The sequence below is a fragment of the Cornus florida genome, unplaced genomic scaffold (genome assembly GCF_030987335.1).
Source record: "Cornus florida cultivar Cherokee Brave unplaced genomic scaffold, ASM3098733v1 CherokeeBrave_3.0.0_Hap2_Chr05, whole genome shotgun sequence".
NCBI lineage: Eukaryota > Viridiplantae > Streptophyta > Magnoliopsida > Cornales > Cornaceae > Cornus > Cornus florida.
Genome location: NW_026775575.1, coordinates 49,188,076 through 49,214,045, shown reverse-complemented (window position 1 = coordinate 49,214,045; position 25,970 = coordinate 49,188,076). Strand labels below are relative to the sequence as shown.

General features: G+C 37.1%; 1 protein-coding gene across 1 annotated transcript; it reads left to right on the top strand.

Moving 5' to 3' along the window:
* The first annotated feature begins 15,178 nt into the window (after window positions 1-15,178).
* On the top strand, window positions 15,179-18,644 carry LOC132310143 (cytochrome P450 714C2-like). Its single transcript, XM_059808365.1, has 5 exons — window positions 15,179-15,878; window positions 16,738-16,964; window positions 17,060-17,307; window positions 17,440-17,794; window positions 18,042-18,644. The coding sequence occupies exons 1-5, from the start codon at window positions 15,584-15,586 to the stop codon at window positions 18,465-18,467; spliced, it is 1,551 nt and encodes a 516-aa protein (XP_059664348.1). The 5' UTR covers window positions 15,179-15,583; the 3' UTR covers window positions 18,468-18,644.
* The last annotated feature ends 7,326 nt before the right edge of the window (window positions 18,645-25,970 follow it).

Here is a 25,970-nt window from a genome sequence, read left to right as displayed (position 1 = left end):
ATTTTAGGATAATTAGGTTATGGAAACACTAGTTGCAAGGGTTTTAAGATAATCATATTACGGAAAGAACTGTGTTTGAGTTGAAATTTTAAGATAGTCATATTAAATTTTTATGAGTCAATTTTATCGGAATTCTATAGTTAATTAATTAAATCACTTTCCTTTAGATTATATATAAATTATCTTTTGTTAAATGCTAATTAAAGAAAGAATTTTTTTTTTTTTTTTTTTTTTTCCTTAGGGTGGCCAAGTATAGATTTTCTACCATATCTACTATATTATTTTTATTTTTACCTATATTGAAAAAAAATTCCAAAAAATTAGGGGGGGGCATGGCCACCCCCAGCCCCCCCTTGGCTCCGCCCCTGCTCACTGACCTAGGCCATCAGAGGCAATCTGAGCGGACTAGACCGACCCCAAAGGTTGCAGCAGACAGTTAGCCCGTTCGGGTCATTAACATGATTCATGGCGGTCCAGAAAAGGACAAGTAGCCAGAAAATTCCTACAGGATACAACTCAAGCAGGCTCGCAAATTACGAAGAGTTGGGGAGGTCAACACAGTCGAGTGCAGGTTGACCTCAACCCAGATTTCTTTCCACGAAGGAGACTTCAAGAGAGTACAACACCCACACGAGGATCCTCCAATGATCAGTCTTCTGGCAGCAAACTGCGTAGTCAGACGTGTCCTTATCGACCCTGGTAGCAGTGCCAACATCACAACTAAGTGGACATTCGATAAGCTAAAACTCATTCCAGATCAAGTCTGCCCCACTGGAAACCCCTTGGTGGGATTCGACAGAAGAACAATGGAACCCATGGGAGTAATCACGCTATCAATCACCGCAGCCAAAAGAACTCTGAAGGAAAACTTTGTGATCGTGGACATCCACCCGACTTACAACTTGCTTATGGGTCGAAGCTGGATCCATCTAATGGAAGGGGTCCCATCAACTTTACACCAAGTCATGAGGTGCATTGGTCCTAACAGAAGTTAAATCATAGACATTTAGGGAGATCAAATGGCAGCAAAGGAGTGCTACCACACCACTATCAGGCTGGATAACAAGGGGAACCAGCTATTGAAGTAGTAATTACCGAGCTCCTCTTCTTCCAATAAGAATGAGGAGCCAGAAGAAGAGCACCCGACCGAGGAACCCCTAGAGGCAGTACAGTTGATCACGGGAGAAGAAGAGAAAGTAACTTACATTGGAGCACTCCAGTCACCAGAGGAGAAAGAAGACTTCGTAAGAGTCTTTAGGCAGAATGCAGACATCTTCGCCTGGAATCATTAGGATATGCCTGGAATCAATCCGAGGATGGCCTGCCACAGTCTAAATGTAGACCCAAGCTACTGCCTGGTGAAGCAAAAGCAAAGGAGATTCGCCGCAGAAAGGAACAAAATCATTCAAGAAGAAATCGACCAACTCCTGGAAGCAACGTTCATCTGAGAAGTTCAAAATGCACAATGGCTATCAAATGTAGTAGTAATCCAGAAGAAAAATGGCAAGTGGAGAGTGTGCATTGATTTCACCAACTTAAACAAAGACTGCCCGAAAGTTAGCTTCCCACTCCCAAAAATAAATTGATTAAATGGTGGATGATACAACTAGGTATAAAAGGCTAACTTTCCTTGATGAATATTCGGGCTACAACCAAATCTCGATGGACCCATCGGACGAAGAGAAGACATCCTTCATCACCGAGCGCGGAACCTACTGTTATAAGGTGATGCCCTTCGGGCTGAAGAACGCAGGGGCAACTTATCAACGGCTAATCAACAAAATATTCGAAAAGCAGATTAGAAGAACAGTCGAAGCTTACATAGATAATATGGTAGTAAAAAGAAATGAACAAAAAGACCACTTGCAACATCTACAAGATGTGTTCGACACTCTGAGGAGAAACAAGATGAGGTTAAATCCGGTAAAATGTTCATTCGGGGTGTTCTTAGGCCAGTTCCTAGGACATTTGGTGAACAATAGGGGAATAGAAGCCAGCCCTGCCCAACTATCAAAGCTGCTCCAAAGCAAAGAGCCACAGACCACGAAGGACATCCAAGGCTTAATTGTCATTTTAAATAAATATATTCAACTTTAAAAATTCATATTAAATTATGGAGGTCAATTTTGTCGTTTCACCAGAAGTTAATACAAGGGGTTGTAACGTTTAGGAATATTATAGGGGGTTTTATGATTTTAACCCTTAATCTTATTACTGCAATTTTACAACACCTGCATTATGTTTCCTTACTGTAGTTTTTTCCCCCTCAAAAAATGACATAATATTTGAACCTTGTTTATTACTTCTTTTTTTTTTTTCGATGTGCTGACATGCTGCACTATTACTGTCATGTTACATGTTACTTTGTTATGTTCATTTTGATCCTCTGAAACAAATTCCTAACTCCACATTTTCTGTTATACAAGTGAGAAGGGAAGCAAAAATTGTTGTGCATATTCTAGCCCAATATGCTCCGAGTTGCAAGGAAAATACAGATTATTTAGATGCACTCTTTGAGTGTGTGGAAAGGCAGTAGAAACAGATTGAAACTCTTATCATTTCTTAATTAATAAAGTATATTTATTTGCCTTTGAAAAAACAAAATACATAGACGATTTTATCACAGTACAAAGTATACCACTTAGCCTAAAATAAAGAATGATTTTATTACCCTATAAATTCTTTTAAAAGCACTGGTATGGGGCGCATTTTGCAGTAATTTATGTTTCTATACTCTTTTTTTCCCTTGAATCTACAAGGAATTTCAAAATCAATTTTTTATTTTTTAAGATGATAGTATATTGCTTTTCTTTCTTTTTTTGTCTCCCCTGCTTTCCAGAAGTTTAGATAAAAATAAATCTTCAAACATCTCTTTTTTTGTTCAAAATTAGTAGAATATGTGGCATCGAGGGCGGTGTGCTGTGGGATGTTTGGTCAGGTGGAAAAACTTTTTGGTTTTGCTCTCTTCTCACTAATGAACTATTAAAACAGTGCTCTATGAAACAACTAAACCATGGCAATTAAAACAGTGTTCTATGAAACAACTAAACCATGGCAATTAAAAGGTGAAAGGATCTGCAATTAGGATTGATATTTTTCTATTTATGTCTAAACATAAACATGTGAGTGAAAATTAGGATTGATATTTTTCTAATTATGTCTAAACATAAACATGCAAGTGAAAATTCAGATTCCTCTAAAGTTAAGTTGGACTACTTTTCACCTTTACAGTTGGAGGTCACTATATCAATTATTGCTGTTGGAAGATAATTCTTACACCCATCAATGTGTTCTTGAAAACCTTACAAACCTGCTTTGATTAAAAGGTGTTGTGGGGTTTTATTTGGTCCATCTCAGGTGGGGACCGAGTAATAAATAAATGTTTGCGCCATCGTCATGCTGATGATCAGATTTCCTTTCACAATGAAATCTATATAGACTTCAAAGTGGATTTATTATATGATCTTGGGCCCACTGGTCAAGGGATAATCATGTGAGTCCATCCATCAGATGACGCCAATCTACGTACACCATATTTTCTTATTGTCGCAATTTTCTTTAATTTTTACATTTGATGCCCCTTTTGATAAAAATAAAATAGAATCTGTATAAGGACTTAACATTCATTTCCCAATTTTATAAGTTCTAAGAATTTGACTGTTACAAATGATCCATATGATAATTAGGATTTCAGTTGATGAGCGATTAAAACCTTTCACCTATGATATTCTGTAATTCTTTCTCATAAATGTTGTTAAGTTGTTGCACTCAAGAATTTATATAAATATATATATATATATATTCATTTTGTTTTAAACATTTCATGTTTAATGTGTTGATACATACTGTAATTGTTAGATTTATTGCAAAAGACAGTGGTAAGTGTCGCACCAATACAGAGACCAATTTAACTTTAGTGAAATCTGAATTTTCACTCACATATTTAGACATAAATAGAAAATTCAAACTTTATTTGTATCAGTCAAATGTAAAAACTAATTACAGTATAAAATTGGGAAATTAATGTTGGGTCCTTCATATTTTTTATCAAAAGGAACATCAGATGCAAAAACATTGTGACAATAATAAGAGAAGAATGGCATAGAAAGGTTTCATTTGGGGGCTCATTGGTCACGGGATAATCATCAGATAGAAATGAAACCCATCTACGCCATTCTTCTCTTATTAATGTCACAATGTTTTTATATTTTTGGGGATAAGAATGACGTCCTTGGTATCAACAGAATTGGCAAACTATTGGCAAACTTGATAAGTACAGAATTGGCAAACTTGATGCCGCGCATTGACTTCTATTTATCTCGACACTTAGCTTGCCAACCTAGGAGTAGGAGCTATCTATGTAAACACGGGCTCATGGTTCCAAAAACACTTCCACAAGCTGTTGACAGCGACGGTAACGAAGGAATAGCCTCATTAGGTTACTTCTAAATAAGTTCATTCACTCACTTCAGCTCTGCATTAGAGCTACCTCGATCCTAACAAGTTGCTGTGTGTGGGAATCTTTGAAAATGAGCTACTAAGGCACTCCTTCATCTATACCGCGTAGTGAAAATGACAGAAAGTAGATCACTAGTAGCTCAGAGAAGCCGGCTTCCCTATCAGGTATCTCGAGCCTAATTTCTCTATCTTATTCTTCAGGATCTCCTTCTCTGTGAAGATACAAGGCCCGCAAGGCTGGCTAGAAGTCTCGTCTCAATTGTTCTAGAAGCTGTTCCATGTAGAAGCAAAATCAGAAGTCGATTTCCTAGTTCAGATATGAGTTGAATCACCAATAGTAAAGAAGCAACTAGGTACGTAGAGAAGCAAGCTTCACTTTTCTATTTCCATCTTGTTTTTCTAATCCACTGAACACTTTCCCACAGTCGGCTAAAACGAAAACCATCTTGCTCATTCAGCTCTGTAATTGAGGATAAGACAGCAGAGTTCTTTCTGGCTTTGGGAGACAGTAGATCACATTTCCTGACCCTTACTCATGACACACTATGTTATAGCTTCGGCTTTGTTCCCATCCACTTCATTTTGACTTTGAGGAGGCGACATCTGCCATTTACTACCTGCTCTACCCTTCATTGAGTCAGACATCCGCCTTTCCGTCCTATCCCCCGGGCGTAATAGCTCAAAAGGCTTTAGGTGCAGAAGAGGAGTCTTTTGGTCAAACGCCCTTAATGAGAAAAGAAGAAAACAGCTCGATCTTGTATTGGGCGATTGAACTGGAAAGAGGATGCTTTGAGGACGTCGGAGAGGTGCAATTAGGTCAGATGGATCAAGGGGGAAAGGCAGAACTATACCTATACTTGTGCTGAAAGGAATGGATGGCAATATGAATTGCAGTCTACCCTTCCACCAGGGTAGCTGTCAACAAATGCTCCTTTCGTTTTAAATGACTCTAAACGAAAGGAGCATTTGATACCGAGAAAGTCAAATGCTCTTTTTGTAGGGCATCCATGAAAAACGAAAATAGGCTTTGCTCTCTCTTCTCAACCAAAGAGAAAAGTGATAGTAAAGGGTAAGTAGGGTGGGGCATTTTCGGGGATTGGATTAGCCTTTTGTCTTTCTTCTACTACCAATGCAATCCCTTTTCTTGCTGAGTAGCTCCTATTTGATAATATGAGGGGAAATCCAACCATAAAATCAAAATCTCTCTCCTTACTGACTTCTCTAAGGCTCGAGAGACCAACAGTGAACGTTCAGATGAAGCCTACCGGTGCCCAACATTAATTTCCCAATTTTGTACTGTAATTAGTTTTTATATTTGACTGACACAAATAAAGTTTGAATTTTCTATTTATGTCTAAACATGTGAGTGAACATTCAGATTTAACTAAAGTTAAATTGGTCTCTGTATTAGTGCGAGACACTTACCACTTTCTTTTGCAATAAATCGAACAATTATAGTATATATCAACACATTAGACATGAAATGTTGAAAACAGAATGAATATATATATATATATATATATATATATATATATATATATATAAATTCTTGAGTGCAACAACTTAACAACATTTATGAGAAAGAATTACAGAATATCATAGGTGAAAGGTTTTAATTGCTCATCAACTCAAATCCTAATTATCATATGGATCATTTGTAAGAGTTAAATTCTTAGAACTTATAAAATTGGGAAATGAATGTTAAGTCCTTCTTTATACGGTAGTATTTTATTTTATTTTTTTTATCAAAAGGGGCATCAAATGTAAAAATTAAAGAAAATTGTTACAATAAGAAAAGATGATGTACGTAGATTGGCTTCATCTGATGGACCCACATGATTATCCCTTGACCAGTGGGCCCAACATCATATAATAAATCAGAACTAAAATTCATCAAGCTCTTGGCGTTACATTAATTTTAGTCCATAAAGAACAATTAAGTAGGTTGTTTATAAGTCCTCTTTATTTATCTGAAGTGTAACTTTTTTGTTGACTATGTTTGACTTTTCTCTCCTCTCTCCTCTTTTTGACATCGGAGTCTTCCACTCCAGCGTCAGCCGTTTATGTCTGTCACTGGTTTTTCATTTTTTTGGCAAGGAATCGTGATATGCATCGATCCTATCTCAGAGTTGCGACCCTACCACGTCTCAATTTTCACGGGGAAATCAAAAGCTGCTCTATAGGCAATGATCTGGTTTATAGGGTTGATCATCAAAACATCCAGGAGCGTGAATCTGTACTGTGATCATGTCTGGTAGGTTGCTTTAACAAAGACGACGTGTGTCTTGAAGGGATTGAGGCGTGGGCGAAAACTTGGAAGGTTTCACGTGGGGTGAAAGTGTCTCCTTTTCCTAAAGATTTGCTCCTGTTCAGGTTTCCATCGGAGACTGAGGCCTTAAGGGTGTTGGATGAAGGGAGAAAGAGATGGGGCGACGCTTTATTATCCATCAACATCTGGTACTTCGCCGCCGGCTGCTCTGCTGTAAAAGAACGAGTAATACGAAGGGTGATTTTGTTTGGTTTGCCCCTCCATCTCTGGTGCAACAAGTTATTTGAAGCAATTGGGAACTTATGTGGTGGATTTCGAGGTGTTGAGCTGGACATTTCAGCGTCTGGACAACAAATTCTCCTCTATGTTTCCATCAGAAAAGTGTTGCCAGAGTACGTTTTTGTTGAGGACCAACGAGTGGCTTACAAGGTCAACTTAATAGAGGAGATAACACCTCGTATTCTTCCGAAATCTTATTATGGCGTTGGGGAGAGTTCACACATCCCGGCTGCTGCAACTGAAGGTAGTCGCCGGAATGCACAGATCTACCACGGCGTCGAAGGAAAGAGGCGACTGCCTATTCACGCGCCAGAAGTGCGTAGAGGGGTCATCAATCAAGCCCTTAGTCACCGCCTTACGTTCCCTCGTAATATCCGTGCTAACGGATACCAACCACGTGGCAGAGATCATGGATTTAAAGGAGATATTTATGCTGCGGATTCTGATGGGCCTAAACACGGATTTGAAGCGGGTTACAGGCCTATTTCGTCAAATGGGCTGCTTGTTCATCACGGCCCACAAGAGTTGCAGAGGAATGTTCATCGAGGGCCTCTTTCTTTTAAGAACAAGCCCAGCCCATAGCCCATTGCCAATTCAAGTTATGGACCAAATATGAGTAACCTGAAGAGAAAGGTTTTGCGGGGGCCCAATAATAAAATGTTATTTCTTTTATCAATTCCAAGCCCAGCCCACCTATTTCTAAAGGAGTTAGCCACCTACAGAGGCGTCGTTTTAACGATACCTCTGCAATCTTCTGGAATTCACCGAAGAAGAGAAGATGGATGAACTTATCTGTTGCCGCGACTGGTGGAGGTCCTATTGAGAAGGGTTCTCGTCATTCTCAAATGTTGTGCAAGTTTCTCATCTTCATCTCTCTCTGATACTTTACACCCGAAAGGAAGAATTGTCAAGTCTTCGTCTCGGGACTTTAACAGAAATCGTCACGGAGTTAGATGGTCTCGAAAAGATAAGCAAAAGTGGATTTCTACTAATTTTCCAGGTACGTCATCAGTTTCACATCCTCAGAATTTTAATGTTCCATCCTCTTCTTCTACCCCTTCTTGTGTGTTGAGGAGTGCCGGTGTTGAGCCGGAATTGGAGAAGAGGTGCGAGTTGACTGTCACGAACAATGGAACTGATTCTTCGCATGGGCTGATTACGGAAGGACAGAAAGAGAGTGAGTCTGGCGTTTCTTGGCAGATGGAAATTGCAGATTATGCAGTCAAGAAATTATCTGAAGGGGTTACAGTCTGTGTGGGCAGAGACCTGCATTTTCAGTTGTCCAATGAAGAGGCCGTAGCTTTGCTCAAAGAGCTTCGATTAAGCGTAGCTCTGAAAGGTCTTAACTGCCTGCCTTATACAGGGGCTGATGAGACTGATTCTGGTAGACTCGCTGGGATGGGCGATTTTGTTATAGAATCTGATTCTTTTTATGAGAATGACAGGGAGCTGGAAGAGGAGGTGTTTGATGATTTGGGTTCTATCCAACATGTTTGCTCCAATGAGCTTACACCTTGGGTGGAGAATGGTTCTGAAATCCTACAGGAGGTACCACTGGCTATGGTGCGACCCGATGAACAGGTTGCTGACATGGGGAAAGATTGGGTAGTTGACAATATTGGAGTCACTAGTGAGCTCTTGGGAGTCTCTTCAGAAGGTAATGACAATCAGACATTATCTATCCTTCAACCAATTGTGGAAGGGAGAGAGGTTGCAGTGACCAATGAAATTATGAACACGAAGCCTTTATCGTCTTGGAAAAGAGTACAGGAGATAAAGAATCTCATTTCTGAAGTCAACTACGAGGGAAAGGAGGAGTGGCGAAAGAAAGGGGAAGAACCAGGAGCAGGAGCCTCCGGAAGGGTGGAGGGGAGATTATTTTATCTGGTTTACAATGAAGCTACGAATCATTACATGGAATGTTCATGGTCTTAATGATCCGAACAAGAGAAGGGTGGTGAAGGTAGCTTTAAGGAAGTGGGGTGCCCCAGCTTGTTTGTTTACAAGAAACCAAGTTGGCATCCATTTCTGACAGGGTGGTTAAGAGCTTGTGGGGAGGAAGGTTTGTGGAATGGGAGGCCTTGAATGCTATAGGTTCTTCGAGTGAGATAGTAGATGGTTAACTCGAACGGACGTCTGGATGGGGAGATTTTCTGTATCTTGCGTGCTAAAGATGGAAGAGGACCACTTCAAATGGGTTTTTACTAGAGTCTATGGACCGGTTGTTGATGATGAGCGACCTATCTTTTGGGAGGAGCTTTGCCATGTCCAAGGATTGTGGTCTCTCCCTTAGCGCTTGGGAGGGGATTTCAATTCTGTTAGGTCCCCATCAGAGAGGTCTACAGGGGGAAGACGATCCTTGGAAATGGATCAATTTTCTGATTTTATTGATGAGCATCTTCTTATTGATTTACCAACGGAAGGTGCAGCCTATACTTGGTCAAATGGTAGGGATCCAATCACTCTTTCAAGACTGGACAGATTTTTAATTTCCGAGGATTGGGAAGAGAAATTCCCAGATGTTGTTTAGGCGGTGTTAGCAAGGGTCACCTCTGATCATGTTCCTTTGGTCTTGGATTGCGGGGGTTTATGTTCTCAAAGATCCCCGTTTAGATTTGAGAATATGTGGCTGCGAGCGGAAGATTTCCAAGGGAAAGTCAGATCTTGGTGGGAGGGAGTTTTGTTTTAGGATTGCCCAGTTTCACAATTACAAAGAAGTTAAGGGCTCTCAAATTTGCTCTTAAGCAGTGGAACAAGGATGTCTTCGGGAATTTGGAATGGAGGAAAAATAGAGTACTTACTGATTTTCTGAGATTAATCGTCTTGAGGAGGCGGGAGGGGATGTGGAATTTCTACGTTCCAGGAGAGCCTCTTGTCAGGCGGTTCTTACTGAGATTGCTAGTATGGAGGAGATCTCGTGGCGACAAAAATCCCAGGCTCTTTGGCTTAAGGAAGGAGATCGGAACACAAAATTCTTCCGCCGGTTAGCTAACGCTCATAGGAGGAGTAATCATATAGGAAGAATTCGGGTGGATGGTGAACGTGCTGTGGAGAGAAGAAGAGGTGCATAACGGTATTGCTTCCTTTTATCAGAAGCTTTATACCGAGCCTTTAGTTTGGAGACCCAAACTTGATGGTCTCCATTTTGAGGCTATTTCTGAGCTAGATAGAGATAGGATTGAGAATCCTTTCACTGAAGAAGAAGTTCTTAAGGCTTTATCAAGTTGTAATGGGGACAAAGCTCCAAGGCCTGATGGCTTTACCATGCGATTTTTTATGGAAAGTTGGGCGGTTGTAATAATGGATACTTTTCAGGAGTTTCATTCTTATGGCGTCTTTAAGAAGTCGTTTAATGCTTCATTCATTACCCTTATCCCAAAGAAGGGGGGCGCTTCAGATATAAAGGATTTTCGTCCAATCAGTTTGGTGGGCTGTATTTACAAACTTATTGCTAAGGTGCTTGCTTTAAGGATGAGGGAAGTAATGGACAGGATTATTTCGGACTCCCAGAATGCTTTTGTTGGCAAACGGCAAATTCTTGATTCAGTTCTTATTGCTGGCAAATGTGTGGATTCCAAATTGCGGAGTGGTATTCCTGAAGTTTTATGCAAACTTGATATTAAGAAAGCATATGATCATGTGAATTGGAATTTCCTACTCTATTTGTTACAAAGAATGGGGTTTGGAAGTAAATGGAGGACGTGGATTGAAACCTTTCTTTTGTCTGTCAAGTTTCCAGTTCTTGTGAATGGTTCTCCCGCTGGTTTCTTTGGTTGCTCTCGAGGTATAAGACAAGGAGATCCTTTGTCATCTTTCCTTTTTCTTGTTGTTAAGGAAGGGTTAAACAGACTTATGCGTAGGGCTGAGGACCTTGGTTTTATAAAGGGATTCAGGGTGGGTAGAGATTTAGTCCATCAGATGGAGATTTCTCATTTACTCTTTGCAGATGATACCCTGGTTTTCTGTGATGCTGATGTGTCTCAACTTCAATACTTGAGGTGTATATTGACTTGTTTTCAGGCAGTTTCTGGGCTAAAGGTCAATGTGGCAAAGAGTATGCTTGTCCCAGTAGGGAATGTTCGGGATATTTCCTCTTTAGCTGCAGTCCTTGGATGCAGGGTGAGCTCATTCCCTATTCCTTATTTGGGCTTGCCCCTAGGGGTCTCTTCAAGGTTAGTGGGGACTTGGGATTCCGTGATTAACAGATGTGCGAGGAGATTGGTAGGATGGAAGAAGCAATACTTGTCAAAGGGGGGTAAAGTTACTCTTATTAAGAGTACGTTATCGAGCCTTCCCACTTATTTCTTTCTATGTTCCAAATCCCTTGTTCCGTTGCAAATAGGATTGAAAAAATTCAAAGGGATTTCCTATGGGGAGGAAAGGGCGATGAGTTCAAGTACCACCTTGTCAGATGGGAGGAAGTTTGTAAGCCTGTGAAATTGGGTGGACTTGGTATAAGACGTTTAGTTCCTTTCAATCAAGCTCTCCTGGGTAAATGGTTATGGAGATATGGGAGGGAAAGATATCGTCCATGGCGTAGGTTAGTCTCTTGTCGGTTTGGGGAAGAAGATGGTGGTTGGTCTACACGTCCGATTACCCTGGTGGGAGGAGTAGGGATGTGGAAGGCTATTCGGAAGGGATAGGATGTTTTTTCTGCTCATATCAGATTCAAACTCCATGATGGTCGTCGCATTCGGTTTTGGGAAGATCTTTGGTGTGGGGATCAGCAACTTTCTCGTACATTTCCTAGATTATTTAGTATTGTTGTTGATAAACACGCCTACATAGTTGACTGTTATCGGCTTGATAGCAGCAGGTTTACGTGGGATGCGCATTTTCAGCGCTCTTTTCAAGATTGGGAGATGGATGAGGTATGTGTTTTTCTGGATCTTCTGTATCGGCAAGAGGGCGTTGGTAGAGATAATGACGTTTTGATTTGGGTCCCTTCTTCCCACGGTCGTTTCGAAGTTAGATCCTTGTTCTTATGTTTGTCTAATTTTGTTAATCGAGACATCCCGTGGAAAACTATTTGGCGGTCTATGGCTCCAACTAGGGTGGCTTTCTTCGTCTAGACCGCTGTGTGGGGAAAGATTCTGACAATTGATAACTTGAGAAAAAGTGGCAATTGTATTGTTAATCGGTTTTGTCTATGCAAGGATGATGAGGAGTCCGTTGATCACCTCCTTTTGCATTGCCCTATGGCGAACGACTGTTGGAATCTTATTGTTGGGTTGTTTGGCATGTGTTGGGTTATACCATGATCTACTAAGGAATTAATTCATGTTTGGAGAGGATATCGAGTGAGAAGAGATGTTCGCGATTTCTGGAGATTTGTACCACATTGTGTATGGTGGTGCATTTGGAAGGAGAGAAATAGCAGAATGTTCGAAGGGAAAGAGTCATCTACGGCAATGGTCAAACTTTACATTCTTCGTTCTCTTTTCAATTATGTGAAGAGGAGCTTTTGTTCTTCTTCTGATGATTTAATTACTTTCTTGGATTCTTTGGGGCCTTAGTCCCAATTCCACTTTTGTAATTAGGACGCGTTCCCCTTTTGAATGTCTTTTTTAATGTTTTTTACTTATAAAAAAAAAAAAAATAAGTCCTCTTTATTTAGATTAAGAAATGTTTTTTTTTTTTTATTATTTGGATTAAGAAATGTTGATCAAGTCAAGTCTAACTTAAATTTTTTGCGAAAATAATAATAATAATAATAAATATGAAAGCCCTGTTTGAAATTTTATTTTTACCTAAACTTCTGGAAAGCTGGGGAGAGAAAAATAAAATAAAATAAAAAATAAAGCAACAGATGTATATCATCTTAAAATTATTTGCAATTTTCAATTATATATATATATATATATATATATATAATAAAAAATAAATTCAAATTCCTTATAGATTCGAGGAAAAAAAATAGAGTAAAGAAACATAAATTGCTGCGAAATGCACCCCATACCAGTGCTTTTACAAGGATTTATAAAATCGTTCTAGGCACCGCTGCGGCAGCTGGCATTCAATCGGAATAGGATTAGGCTGCCGGCATCGTTCATCTTCAAATTTCTTCCCTATAAACACACATGCAATATCAGATGAACACACCTCAATCGATCATTTTAAGGAGGGTTCAATTCAATGGTTGAGCCAACAATTAATAAATAAATTTGATTTTAGGGTGATAAATACGTCACATTTGAATTTCCACCTGTCAACTTCAGTGACTCGGAAGGAGAGATTCATATGTTAAGGCCACTGGAGGTGGGCCAATATTGACCATTTTTTATGCTTAATTTCTAAATTTTATATCTGGAGGGCCCAATAAATGGTCCATCCTCATAATTTGTTTGGACATATGGATTCCCATTCTAATTGCAGCTGTCATACAGTAAGAAAAAATAAATTCATATTTAACATTGCAATACTATAATATACTATTAAAGTGTGTATACAATTTTTACTTTTTATATTCATTTTATGCATATTTTAAAGTTTTTAATCCAAGAATTTGGTTAACCCAACAGAACCCACAATCTTAATTATGTAGATTGCTCACTAAATATAATATTTGCAAAATGAAAAGGAATAGTACAAAGAAACGAATACAATATTAAATATATATATATATATATATATATATATATATATATGTTTTAAAATCTTTAAAGAAGAAACAGACTCTCAGTTCTTGAATTTTAATATACAAATTTATTTTGGAATTATTACACATAAATGGTGTTAATGACTCATATTTATTATTTAATGGAGTCAAAGTTTCATAATTTAAAAAAAAATGAAGTTGACCAAAATGCTGACGTAGATATGAAAAAATATTATTTACCTTATTGAAGTATAACTTCTAAGCACACATGTACCCCTTTTTGTGCACAAAGGTACCACTTTTATACATCAAGTAATACTTTTATTTTGGACATAGAAATACCATTTTTATTCCCATAAGTATTACTGTTTGTTATCATTTTTTTGTGCAACACAAAAAGTGTTACCTAATGACAAAAAGTGGTACCTATATACTCAAAAGTGGTATTTCAATGAGGATAAACAGTATTTTTTCATATCTCTAATTTTTTTTAAATTATGAGACTTTAATTTCATTAAATAATAAATATGGGCCACTAACACTATTTATACGTATGGATATGCATATCAACAAAAGTCTAAATCATGTCTATATTAGTAACCACACTCTGTACACACATGATTACATGAAACATGTGATTTTTTAGTCTAATATTTTACAAAAACAAATCTTTATCGATTATGATTCTTCTAGAGCACCAAGTCTCCATCTTAAATACATACCTAGTATTTATTAGTGACCCTACACATGATTACATGAAACATGTGATTTTTTTAGTCTAAATTTTTTACAAAACATATCTTTATTATTTATGATTCTTCTGGAGCAGCAAGTCTCCATCTTAAATAGGTATTTATTTTGCGCACATATGAGATATAAGAAGACATAGAATACTTAATTTTCTGATATGAGGGTCTCACCTGATCAAACACGGTGGAAAAAAAAGAGAAAGGAATTTAGGTCAGATAATTGAATCTATTTTATTAAAAGTCATTATCTTTATTTATAACTTTTTTAATTTAACAATTACATATTTAAAAAAGGAGATTGGACAATTATTTTGGAACAATTCAAAAAAAAAAATAGACATTTTTTTTGGGACAGAAAAGTACTCCTTCCGTCCCGCAAAGAATGTCGCTTATAGGGAATACAACTTTTTAAGAGTGTAATTTTTTATGATTTTTTTTATAGTAGTATGAGATGAATTTACTAATATGCCCTTGTAGCAATTTATGAGTGGTACAAAAGTTGTTTGTCTTGACTCAATTTAAATTTGAATTGTGGGGTCCACAATAGCTTTTTTAGAAGTTTTAATAACTTTTATAATTTCAAGACAAAGGATATATTAGGAATATTCAAAAAATAGTGTATTGGTTTTTGAAGTATGACACTTATTTTGGGACAGCCAAAAAAAGAAAGTATGACACTTATTTTGGGACGGATGGAGTAATAAATTACAACACTTCAACATTGCATTATTATCCTCGTTGTGCTAAAGTCTATCCTATTGAAAGTCACATGCCCTGATCAATAATTCATACCAACCAAAAGAGAGCCTCTAGTACATATGTGTGTGCAGATGACTCGATAATATAGGGAGTTAGTACCTCGAGTGAATTTTGAAGTGACAGACTTTGACTTTATGTATCTATTAATTTAACTTTTAATACTTGTAACCTTTGTTTTAAAAAGAAAAAGAAAAAGAAAAAAAAAGGGGTACATAGGTGTGTATAATGGAGTTTCAAATAATCCGAAATTTTCTTACCAAATATAATAAACTCCTAGTACAATATTTCCATAGTCTTTCAAGTTTCAGCTATTATTATAGAGAGTGACATAATGGAATAAAATATCATACAACACCAACTATATAAAGGCCTTGGAGGTGGGAAGATGAGAAAGCCAAGTCTCCCCAATAAAAAAGAAGTTGTGTAGTGCGTGAGGAGACAGCTTTATTGTAAAGAAACAGAGTTTTGGCCATGGAAGTCCATACCCTAGTGAAGATGTTCATTTCACTTGGTTTAGTTGCTGCAGTAGGATTGTTTGTACGTTTGTACAATTCACTGGTGGCGAAGCCAGGGAGGCTCCGGTCGATGCTGAGGAAGCAGGGGATCAGTGGGCCGCCACCAACCTTTCTACTTGGGAACAACAGGGAGATCACGAAGGCCCGAAATGGTCCTGAAAACGCTTGGGCCACCAGCGCCGAACCCCCGGTCTACCACAACTGCGCGGCTGCTCTCTTTCCCTTCTTTGAGCAATGGAGGAAGCAATATGGTATGTATTGTTTTTTTCATCATCATCGAGTCAACCTCCCAATAGAGTAACTGAGTTGGCTCCAGTCTCGGGTTTTGAGTTGCAATTTTCTGAAAGGAATGGTCATGGCACCCTAAGTTAGGGAGAGCGAGAAAAAAAAAATGATTTAGTGACAAAATTAACCTGAAAATAATTGTAGTAAAGTAACCATGTTCATGCTCACTGAACAAATTCCTGAACATGATCACGGTCCGCATCGGTGCCTCCTTCACTCGAACACCTAATCTTTGTCTTGTGGTGAAGAGCTTGTACCAACCAGACTAGTGCTAATTTTTTTCACCTCTCACGTTTTATTTTCATCCATCACTATTTTTTCTCCACTCTCCTACCTTTTCTATTAAACTTCTAATTTTTATTATTTTTACTCTTTTTATTCTTTATCCTTATTTCTCCTCACTTTTTCCCCCTCATTTTCTCATTAAAGTGTTTAGAACTAAAACCTCTCTCCATTTCTCTCTCTCTCTCTGATCGTCTCATTTCATCTCTTATTTCTTTTCTTTTTTCTTTTTTAATTTTTATTATTCTCTTACATCTTTTGGTATTTTTGCACTCTTCTATATTTGCTATTTTTAAGTAAAAAAGAATTTTGTATTTTGGGTTTCATAACTTCACTGAAAAGTACAAAATAGAAATAAAAAGATTGAAGTAACTAAAGCCTCAAATTATATTGTGCCCGAAGTGATGATCACTGAAGTCTGCTAATTTTAGACTTCATCTGCATGTCTTTAGTCTGACAAATTAACTTGTATTTTTCATTAATGTCCTTCTCATACACAGGAAAATTATTAACTGAAAATGTTCCAATTCTATGTTTTTTCAGGTGAAGTATTTATGTTTTCACTTGGTAATACACAAATAGTACATGTGAATGAGCCCGATACAGTGAGAGAGATAACAACATGCACATCCTTGGACATGGGAAAACCTTCATATCAACACAAAGAACGTGGTGCTTTGCTTGGCCAGGGAATACTAACTTCTAATGGAGCTGTATGGGCTCATCAGAGAAGAATCCTTGCTCCTGAACTATACATGGATAAGGTTAAGGTATGATATATCAATCTATACATACACTTTAATTAGGTTGATAATAGCTTTTTTAGGTCACAAAATAATGAGATTTAACTTAAAATTTCTTGCAGGGAATGATGAACCTTATAACCGAGTCCACAATTACACTCTTAAACTCGTGGAAGAGTAGAATTGAAGCTGAAGGTGGAATCGCAGACATAAAAATCGACCAGGACATGAGAAGCTTCTCGGGAGACGTAATATCGAGAGCTTGTTTTGGGAGCAACTTTTCTAAGGGGGAGGAGATTTTTAAAAGGCTTAGAGCTCTCCAAGAAGCTGGATCCAAGAAAGTCTTGTCTATTGGAATCCCTGGCATGAGGTACCCTTTAAACTGTTTGGTGCATAAAAGTACGTGGAACTTAAATTCTGACTATTTTGAATCAGTCACTTTGTGCAAAATAATATTAAAAATTGAGTTTATTGTCTAACTTTTATAAAATGCTTTTCGCAGGCATCTTCCTACCAAGAGCAATAGGGAGGCATGGGCATTGGAGAAGGAGGTCCGCACATTGATCCTACAGTTAGTGAAAGAGAGGAAGGAAATTGGATACCAGAAGGACCTATTGCAAATGGTTCTTGAAGGTGCTGAGAATAGTGACTTGAGCCAAGATGCAATTGATCGGTTCATTGTTGACAACTGCAAGAATATATATTTGGCTGGGTATGAGACCACTGCAGTTTCAGCAACATGGTGCCTTGTGCTTTTGGCTGCAAATCAAGAATGGCAAGCCCGTGTTCGCGCTGAGGTTCTTGAGGTTTGCGGGGGGAAAATCCCAAACGCTGATATGGTTCCGAAGATGAAACAGGTATATATTACTAGATGATCAAAATAAAATTACATTATGTTACATGATTTTTATAAGAAAATTATATACCCCACTATGCATAAAATACGTATTCAACAAATTTGAGTCCATGAAATTCTTGTATTGTTTACCTAGGCCAGCAAATTTGAGTTTAAGCAAATAAAATTGAATCATATAAATATATTCTTGACAAAAATTCTAGCACAGAGACACATTACTGACTGTAAATTTTGATACTGATTTGCAGCTAACAATGGTGATTAATGAATCCTTGCGCCTTTATCCTCCGGCACCTGTAGTCTCAAGGGAGGCCTTGAAGGACATGAAATTCAGGAACATACAAATCCCACAGGGTGTCAATGTGTGGACAATGGTGGTGACATTGCACACTGACCCAGAAAATTGGGGTCCTGATGCCTATAAGTTCAATCCAGACAGGTTTGTGAATGGCATCACAGGTGCATGCAAGCTCCCCCACTTGTACATGCCATTTGGGGTCGGACCCCGGGTGTGTCTTGGACAGAATTTGGCCAAGGTTGAACTCAAGATCCTGATTGCTCTCATTTTGTCGAACTTCTCCTTCTCCCTGTCTCCCAAGTACGTCCATACACCGGCGCTTCATTTGAATATAGAACCCAAATATGGAGTAAATCTCTTGTTGAAGAAGCTGTGAGCTGATGAGATCGAAGTGAAGTTGTTTTTCCAATTTTAAGTCTAGATATTGTTATTTCCATTTCTTGTTCCAGTGTTTGTTAATTTTAGTCATATTGTATATTTATTTTAGAAGTATAAAAATGGATATGAATTTCTTGTTCTTCGAAATTGGGTGTTAGAACTAATGGGCGAATGACCCAGCGATATCATGTCCCTACTTTTCAAAGAGAAGTTAGGGATTCAAGTTTCAGTGACTCGAACCAAGGTGCGTGATTGTTCAAACTGCTTTAACTTAAATATATATACACACACACACACATACACACATATATTGGGTGTTGGAAGCATTTCTTAACACCCCCGGCCCCGCCCCACCCCGTTGCGAAAATAAAACAAATTTGGATAATTTAGTGCAAGTTGACTTCTAATAATTAAAATTAATGATTACAGGATTACATTTGGGCCCAAGAAAGGCCCATGGGGAAACATTTACGGTGGTGCACGAATACAGCAAGCTCAAGGGCTCAACAGGACTAGGAAGCCCAAACAAGGGCAAAAGGCCCCGAACCAGACTGAGGAGGATAGCCGTTGCTAACAATCGTGGCCGTTAGAAATGGATATCCCTACGAAAATTCCGGTGACAAGGTTGGCTTCAACCATGCTGAGGCGTACTACCTTCATCTATATGTTTGGAGGCATCGATGGTGGTTGATTTGTGGCTTGGGGATAGGTCCATTCCATTGCTAGTTGTGAGAATTCCCCATTGTGGCGAGATCACAAAGCTTCACCAATTGAATTGTAGATTTGCTGCAATACAGAAGATTGTGAGAAAGTGGAATTCCTGAAGACCCTATTGTTTCTTTCTTGCCATATGTGATACACTATGGATGCTAAGGCGAGTCGAGACACAACAATTCTAGGGTTAGCTTGATTCCAGTGGTGAGCATCCCAATTAACGAATTGGGGCTAATTGTTGTTTCTTGGATAGAATCTACACTTGTCCTGTATGAATCTCCATATTAGAGATACGAATTTGCAATCAAAGAAGAAATGAGAGTGTGTTTCAGGCACGGAGGAGCAGAGATGGTAGACATTGTCAGAGTTAAGGTATGACATGCACTTAGAATCAATAGTAGGGAGCTTAGATTGGACTACAATCCATAGGATCATTTTCTGTTTGAGAATGGCTATGGAGTTCCAATCAAGTTTTGACCATGGCACTGGATTGTATGGTTGGGATATGGCTGCTATAGTGTGCTTCAGGTTGTATTTTCTTATAGGACCTGCTGTCCAAGTGATTGTGTCTGGCCTGTGAGGAGGGATTGGGAGGTTGTGGGGGGTTATTTAGGTCAGGGACTGTGGAAGAGAGGAGTAGGGGGAAGGACCATATGTTATCTAAAATGAAGTCACTCACCATTGCAGTTGGTGAGACCTCTGTTACTTAGATGGTGGAAATGGGGTAGTGTTGTGATAGTGGGCCTCTGTCAAGCCAAAAATCATACCATAGGTGATTAGTTGTACCATTGCCAATCTTGTGCTTGATCAATCTCTTTGCAAGTGGCTTTAGCTGCAGGATCTTTCTCCAGCTCCATGAGCAAGAATGCGGGATTTTGAGTGTCCAGAAGCATTGGTCTTTGATTAGGTATGTCCTACACTAGTGGATCTAAATCCTTTAGTTGGTTTCAACCTTGAGTTCCCAAATGTGTTTGAGGATTGCTGCTCTATTTGCGACTTCTAGATTGGGCAGGCCTAATCCACCATCAGTGATAGGTTTGCACACATTGCACCATTTGACCTTAGCTCCTGTTTCCTTAAGCTCAGGGCCAGTCCAAAGGAACCTCCTAAGCAAGACAGAGAGGTCATTGATCACTTTTTTTGATAGTATGAAAATGCTGGACAAATATAGTTGGGTGGATAGGAGTACAGATTTGATGAGTACAAGTCTTCCAGCATATGGTAGGCTCTTAGTGGACCAGTGGTGTATTCTTGCTGTGATTTTTTCAATCAACAGGTTGCAATCTGCAGCCTTGAGGCTAGTAGATATGAGGGGGACTCCAAGGTGTTTAATGAGGAGTGACCATATTTGAACACTAAGAAAGTTGGAAAAGAGAAGCTCATTTGTGTGGTTAATGCCAGAAAAAAATTATTGAGCTCTTTGTGGGATATATGGCCAAACCAGATTCTGAGGAGAAGAGGTCAAAGGCTGACTTGATGCTGGAGATGGATGTGATATCAGTATGGCAAAAAAGTAGTAGATCATCAGCAAATGTGAGGTGCGCGATTCTTACCTCTTTGCATCTCTAGTGGTATTTGAACCTGGGGGCTTAAGAGACATACCTTTTGATTGTTCCCGACAGAATTTCTATAGAGATAACAAATAGTGTAGGGGACAGTGAATCTCCCTGCCTTAGCCCCTTAACACTATTGAAGTGATCATGGAACTCACCATTGATGGCTACAGTGAAAAAAGGTGTTGTTATACATGCTTTGATCCATTGTACAAGCCTTGCATGGTATTCAAATAGTGTAAGGGAATTAAGTATGAAACACCAACTGACTGTGTCAAATGCTTTCATGAGGTCTACCTACCAAGCACACCTAGGAGAGGATGTAGAGATGCGATAACCTCTCATTAGCTCTTGGGCAAGAAGGACTGAGTCTGTGATTTTCCTTCCGTGAATGAAGGCAGTTTGGGTTGGTTAAATTATGTGTGGGAGCTAGGGTTGGCTGCATTTTCAGTGCAATGAGCTTGGCAATGCACTTATAAATTATATTGCAACAACTGATTGGTCTGAAATCATTGAGGGTGGATGGATTTTGGCACTTAGGAACCAGTGAGATGTAAGTAGAGTTGCACTCCTTCAGAAGCTTACCATTCAAGAAGAATTCTTTGAATGCCTTGGTGATGGTGCCACTAATAATTGGCCAAGCATGGTGGAAGAAATGGGCATTAAATCCATCTGGCCCAGGAGCTTTTTCTTTGCTAATGGAGAAAATATATTGTTTGATTTCAAGATCAGAGGGGATTGATTCAAGGAGTGGGATAAATTGTGGAAGGATGGATTTGGTGATGAATGGGGAGAGGGACTCTTAGCCATGGTGGGGTAGAGGGTTTTCACCTAGGAGGTGCTTGAAAAATCTAAGGGTTTTAGCTTTGATGCCATCTGGAGTGGTAATAGGTTCTCTTGTTATAGAGGTGTGATACCCCTCGATTATAAAGCCACGGGTGATCAAGTCCGAGCACAGATCCGAAGGATACCAAACAATCAAGTATATAAACTAACATTTGATTACAAAAGTAATAACTAAGAATAAATAAAATAGCAGAAAAGAAACTAAATAATAAAACCTCCAAATGAAATAATCCCAAAACCTTTAATATCATTACAACTCGGGAATCCATCTAGTGGACCCCTAATGATATTCTAATTGAAACAACTGAAAATAAATATAATCCGAAACTAAAACATAAAGAGAAAACTACGTAGAATCAGAAGAGTGATGTGAACTGTCTCTACTCAGCATGAATAAGCTCTATGTCTGAAATTGACTGTGATACCCCCGGATTTCCGAATGTGGGTTGGCTAGGCCCACGCCCGAATACCCGAGGATATAAAAAACAAAATCGGCAATAAATGAACACAGAGTACAAAAGATTAACTAGGAATAAATAATTTACTGAAAGAAAACTAAAAGAAAAATCCAATAATAAAACCTCTTAATAAATTTCAATTAATAATAAAATCATTTTGATACAATAAATCCTCCATTAATACAAGTTGGGAATCCATATTGTGTGAACCCTTAAAAACCAATCTGAACAAGTGACAATAATAACTGTCTACAACTGAAGAACGAAGCATAAAAGAATCTCCTATATAAAATCGGAAGAATGAAGTAGACTGATCCCCGCTTAACACGAACAACCTCTACTCTTAAGGAACACATGAAATAATGGTGGGTCAGACCCACAAACAAGTTCTACTCTATTACAGTCCAAGCAGACATCCGATACACGTATACATCCTAGTCAATCCAACAGTAACTAGTAGTCCGTATATATATATACACACACACTAAAGGAACCTCACTAGACTATAGGGTTGTCTCAACCTGAATAGTAGACAACATACAAAATGCACATATAGTGGGCATGAGTACCTAGACCTATCACGGTACACAACTACACTATATCTAGCTACATATCCCTGACGATATACGCTCCCTAACTATTGATCCTGAGACTCAAGCTCATATCATGACACCATACTTATATATATATAATCTAGTAACCATCATATCCAGTATAAATTAATCGTTCATAAGTCATTCAACTTGTTTAGCTGACCTGACTTGAATATAAGAAGGACTTAATATTTTAGTTAATCCATTCCCTTATATAATAAATTAATCATCCATAAGTCATTCAACTTGTTTAGCTGACCTAATTTGAATATAAGTAGGACTTAACGTTTTAGTTTATCCATTCCCTTATATAAAATAGGTAGGACTTAACTGATAAGTTAATCATCCCTAGAATGCCACCGTCCCATATTGGTGCATTAAACTACACAATCCAACAATTGATGTAACGATTAAAAAAATACATCAAACAATCCAGAAATAACTATGATAATATGATATTAAGTTATCACAAAATAGGAATGACTTATTATTTATTTAAGCTTCCTATATCATATGTCATATACAAACTGAATCTTATACATGATGATATTTTATTATACCATCAAATAAGTATTCTCCATATCCAATTCATCCCACACATTTAATCTCAATTGCTAAAACATTTTAAAAGATTAAATCCATTCGTTTGTTTAAAACATTCAAATAGCAAGCATCATTATGATTGAGTGTATTTAAATTTATTTAAATCCAAACCTAGTCCCTATTTAATGTTCATGAATCCTAGGCATTCTACGTTCCATCATTCCACATATATGAAAAATACATAATTTAAACATGTAAAAATTCACACTAGAAATCAAATCAAAATCATGCATTTATCAATTCATAACACAAGAACAAATATGAACCAATTTCATAAAATCTATGTTCTAATCCAATTAAACATGCATAATTATTTAATTTTATGTGTTTAATAAATTCTGGAATTTCCTAGGCATGTACAGAAACACGAATCAAAGGGAAAGAGATAGAAGAAGAACTTGCCTTAAACTTTCGGATCGAAAGTTAAACTTCTTCTTCCTTGATCTTTTCTCTACAGGGTTTTTCTCCTCCTTTTTTCTTTTGTCCTCATTCCTTCTCTAACTCTCTTTCTCTAGAATATATCACGTGAATATTTCGAACCCCCTTTTACAACCTATAACTATATATTTATAGGGAAAATAAAATAACCCTAACCATTTTCCCAATCCAAGTCAACTTAAAAATATATATATATATATATATATATATATTAAAATATTAAAAAGGTAAGTAAAATATGTTACGTATATAATTTATGTATATCTTTATTTAATAAATAAATTATACACATCCCATTATTTATTAATGGATTATCCAATAATACTTAAGTTACCATAATATTATAAAATAACTTAAAACATAACACGCATCAAATCTATGTATATTTTTATTATTTAAATATAAAACATATACATCAGATTAAATATTACTACTCAAGTTACCATAAAAGTAATTAATAAATTACCCATTATTTATTAATGTATTATCCAATTATACTTAAGTTATCATAATATTATAAAGTAACTTAAAACATAACACGTATCAAATCTATGTATATTTTTATTATTTAAATATAAAACATATACATGAGATTAAATATTACTACCCAAGTTATCATAAAAGTAATTAATAAATTACCCATTATTTATTAATGTATTATCCAATAATACTTAAATTACCATAATATTATAAAGTAACTTAAAACATAACACGTATCAAATCTATGTATATTTTTATTATTTAAATATAAAACATATACATCAGATTACATATTACTACCCAAGTTACCATAAAAGTAATTAATAAATTCATTTCCCTTATATATATATATATATATATATATATATATACATACAACTATCCATGGGTAATAATCTGTACTGATCCAACCTCCTATCCAAATAGTCCATGGGACCCAATTGGTTGGCCCATTACTACTAACCATAACCATAAAAGAAAAATAAAAGAAAATAATTAAATAAAAAAAATATTTAATTTACAATTAATCAAGACGCCATTTAAGCACATAATCTAATTAAACAATTAATACATAGACAAATACAAATAACACATAGACATATAATCAAATACTCAAGTAACACTTAATTCAATTAAACACATAAGCAATTAGTCAAATAATCAATTAAATAATTAAAAATACAATTAAAACAAATAAATAAATACCGAGACTATCCTTTTAAAATTAGGGATATTACACTGACGAGCACTTGAAAATAAAATAGTGGGTCAGGCTCACGAACAAGTTTTTTCTACGACAACCCAAATAGAGACCGGAGAAACTATATATCTATAGCTAACCCATGCAATAACTATATGGTGTGGTTGTCGATGTACAAACAAATTTGTGCAAAATAGTGTGGCCAAGTTTTAAATTTATAAATGTCATTACTACCTCTAACTAAAAATATAGTTAGGGTGAGTAAGGATCGTCCCAAGGGATTATGGGTGCTCTAACAATGGAAACAATATATAGGTTAGTAGGTTGAGTGATCAAAAGTGAATTGTTTAGTTGATTACACTATAAACTAATCTAAACAAGTTCAATGTAAAATAAGCAATTTAAATGAAATTTAGAGAAAACAAGAGAGTGAGGTCTTGGGGTCTAGAGGTCACCACTAAACATCATCATTCTAGATAATCAATGTACAATTAATGAGGGAAAACATGTGTTGCAATTTGAGAGTGTGTGATTGATTGTTTTAACAAGCATTGATGACCAATTAAGCATATATTGTCTAAGCAACTTAGTAAATAGCACAATACATCAAACTAAGCCATTAATCATTCCTTTAAACTCACAATCCAAACACATCACATGGTTAGAGAATAATACTACTTACATTTATAAGCATGGAACATCGAACAATAAGCATAGATTGTCCTCATATTTAACAACTAAGGTAACTACACTACAACTAAGCTAAGGGCATGAAAATTAAACTAAATAAACTAAGGGAGAGGCACAATCCATCAAGACATGAGCATGAACCATCAAATAAACCACAATAGTATTCTATTAAGTACTATGCCTTGACAATCTTTAGATCAATAGCATCAACACAGATAGACATGCATCAATAACACAAAAACTAGAGATAAACACATGAACATCTATTCTAATATACATAGACATATGAATAGAATGAAATGATCAATTGGAAGTATTAAACTACACAAATCATTGAATAAACAAGATTTATGTATAAAATAAGTGTCAAGACAAGATTACAACACAAATCCCCTCAAAATACAAAGCATTAGAGTCTAGAAGGCA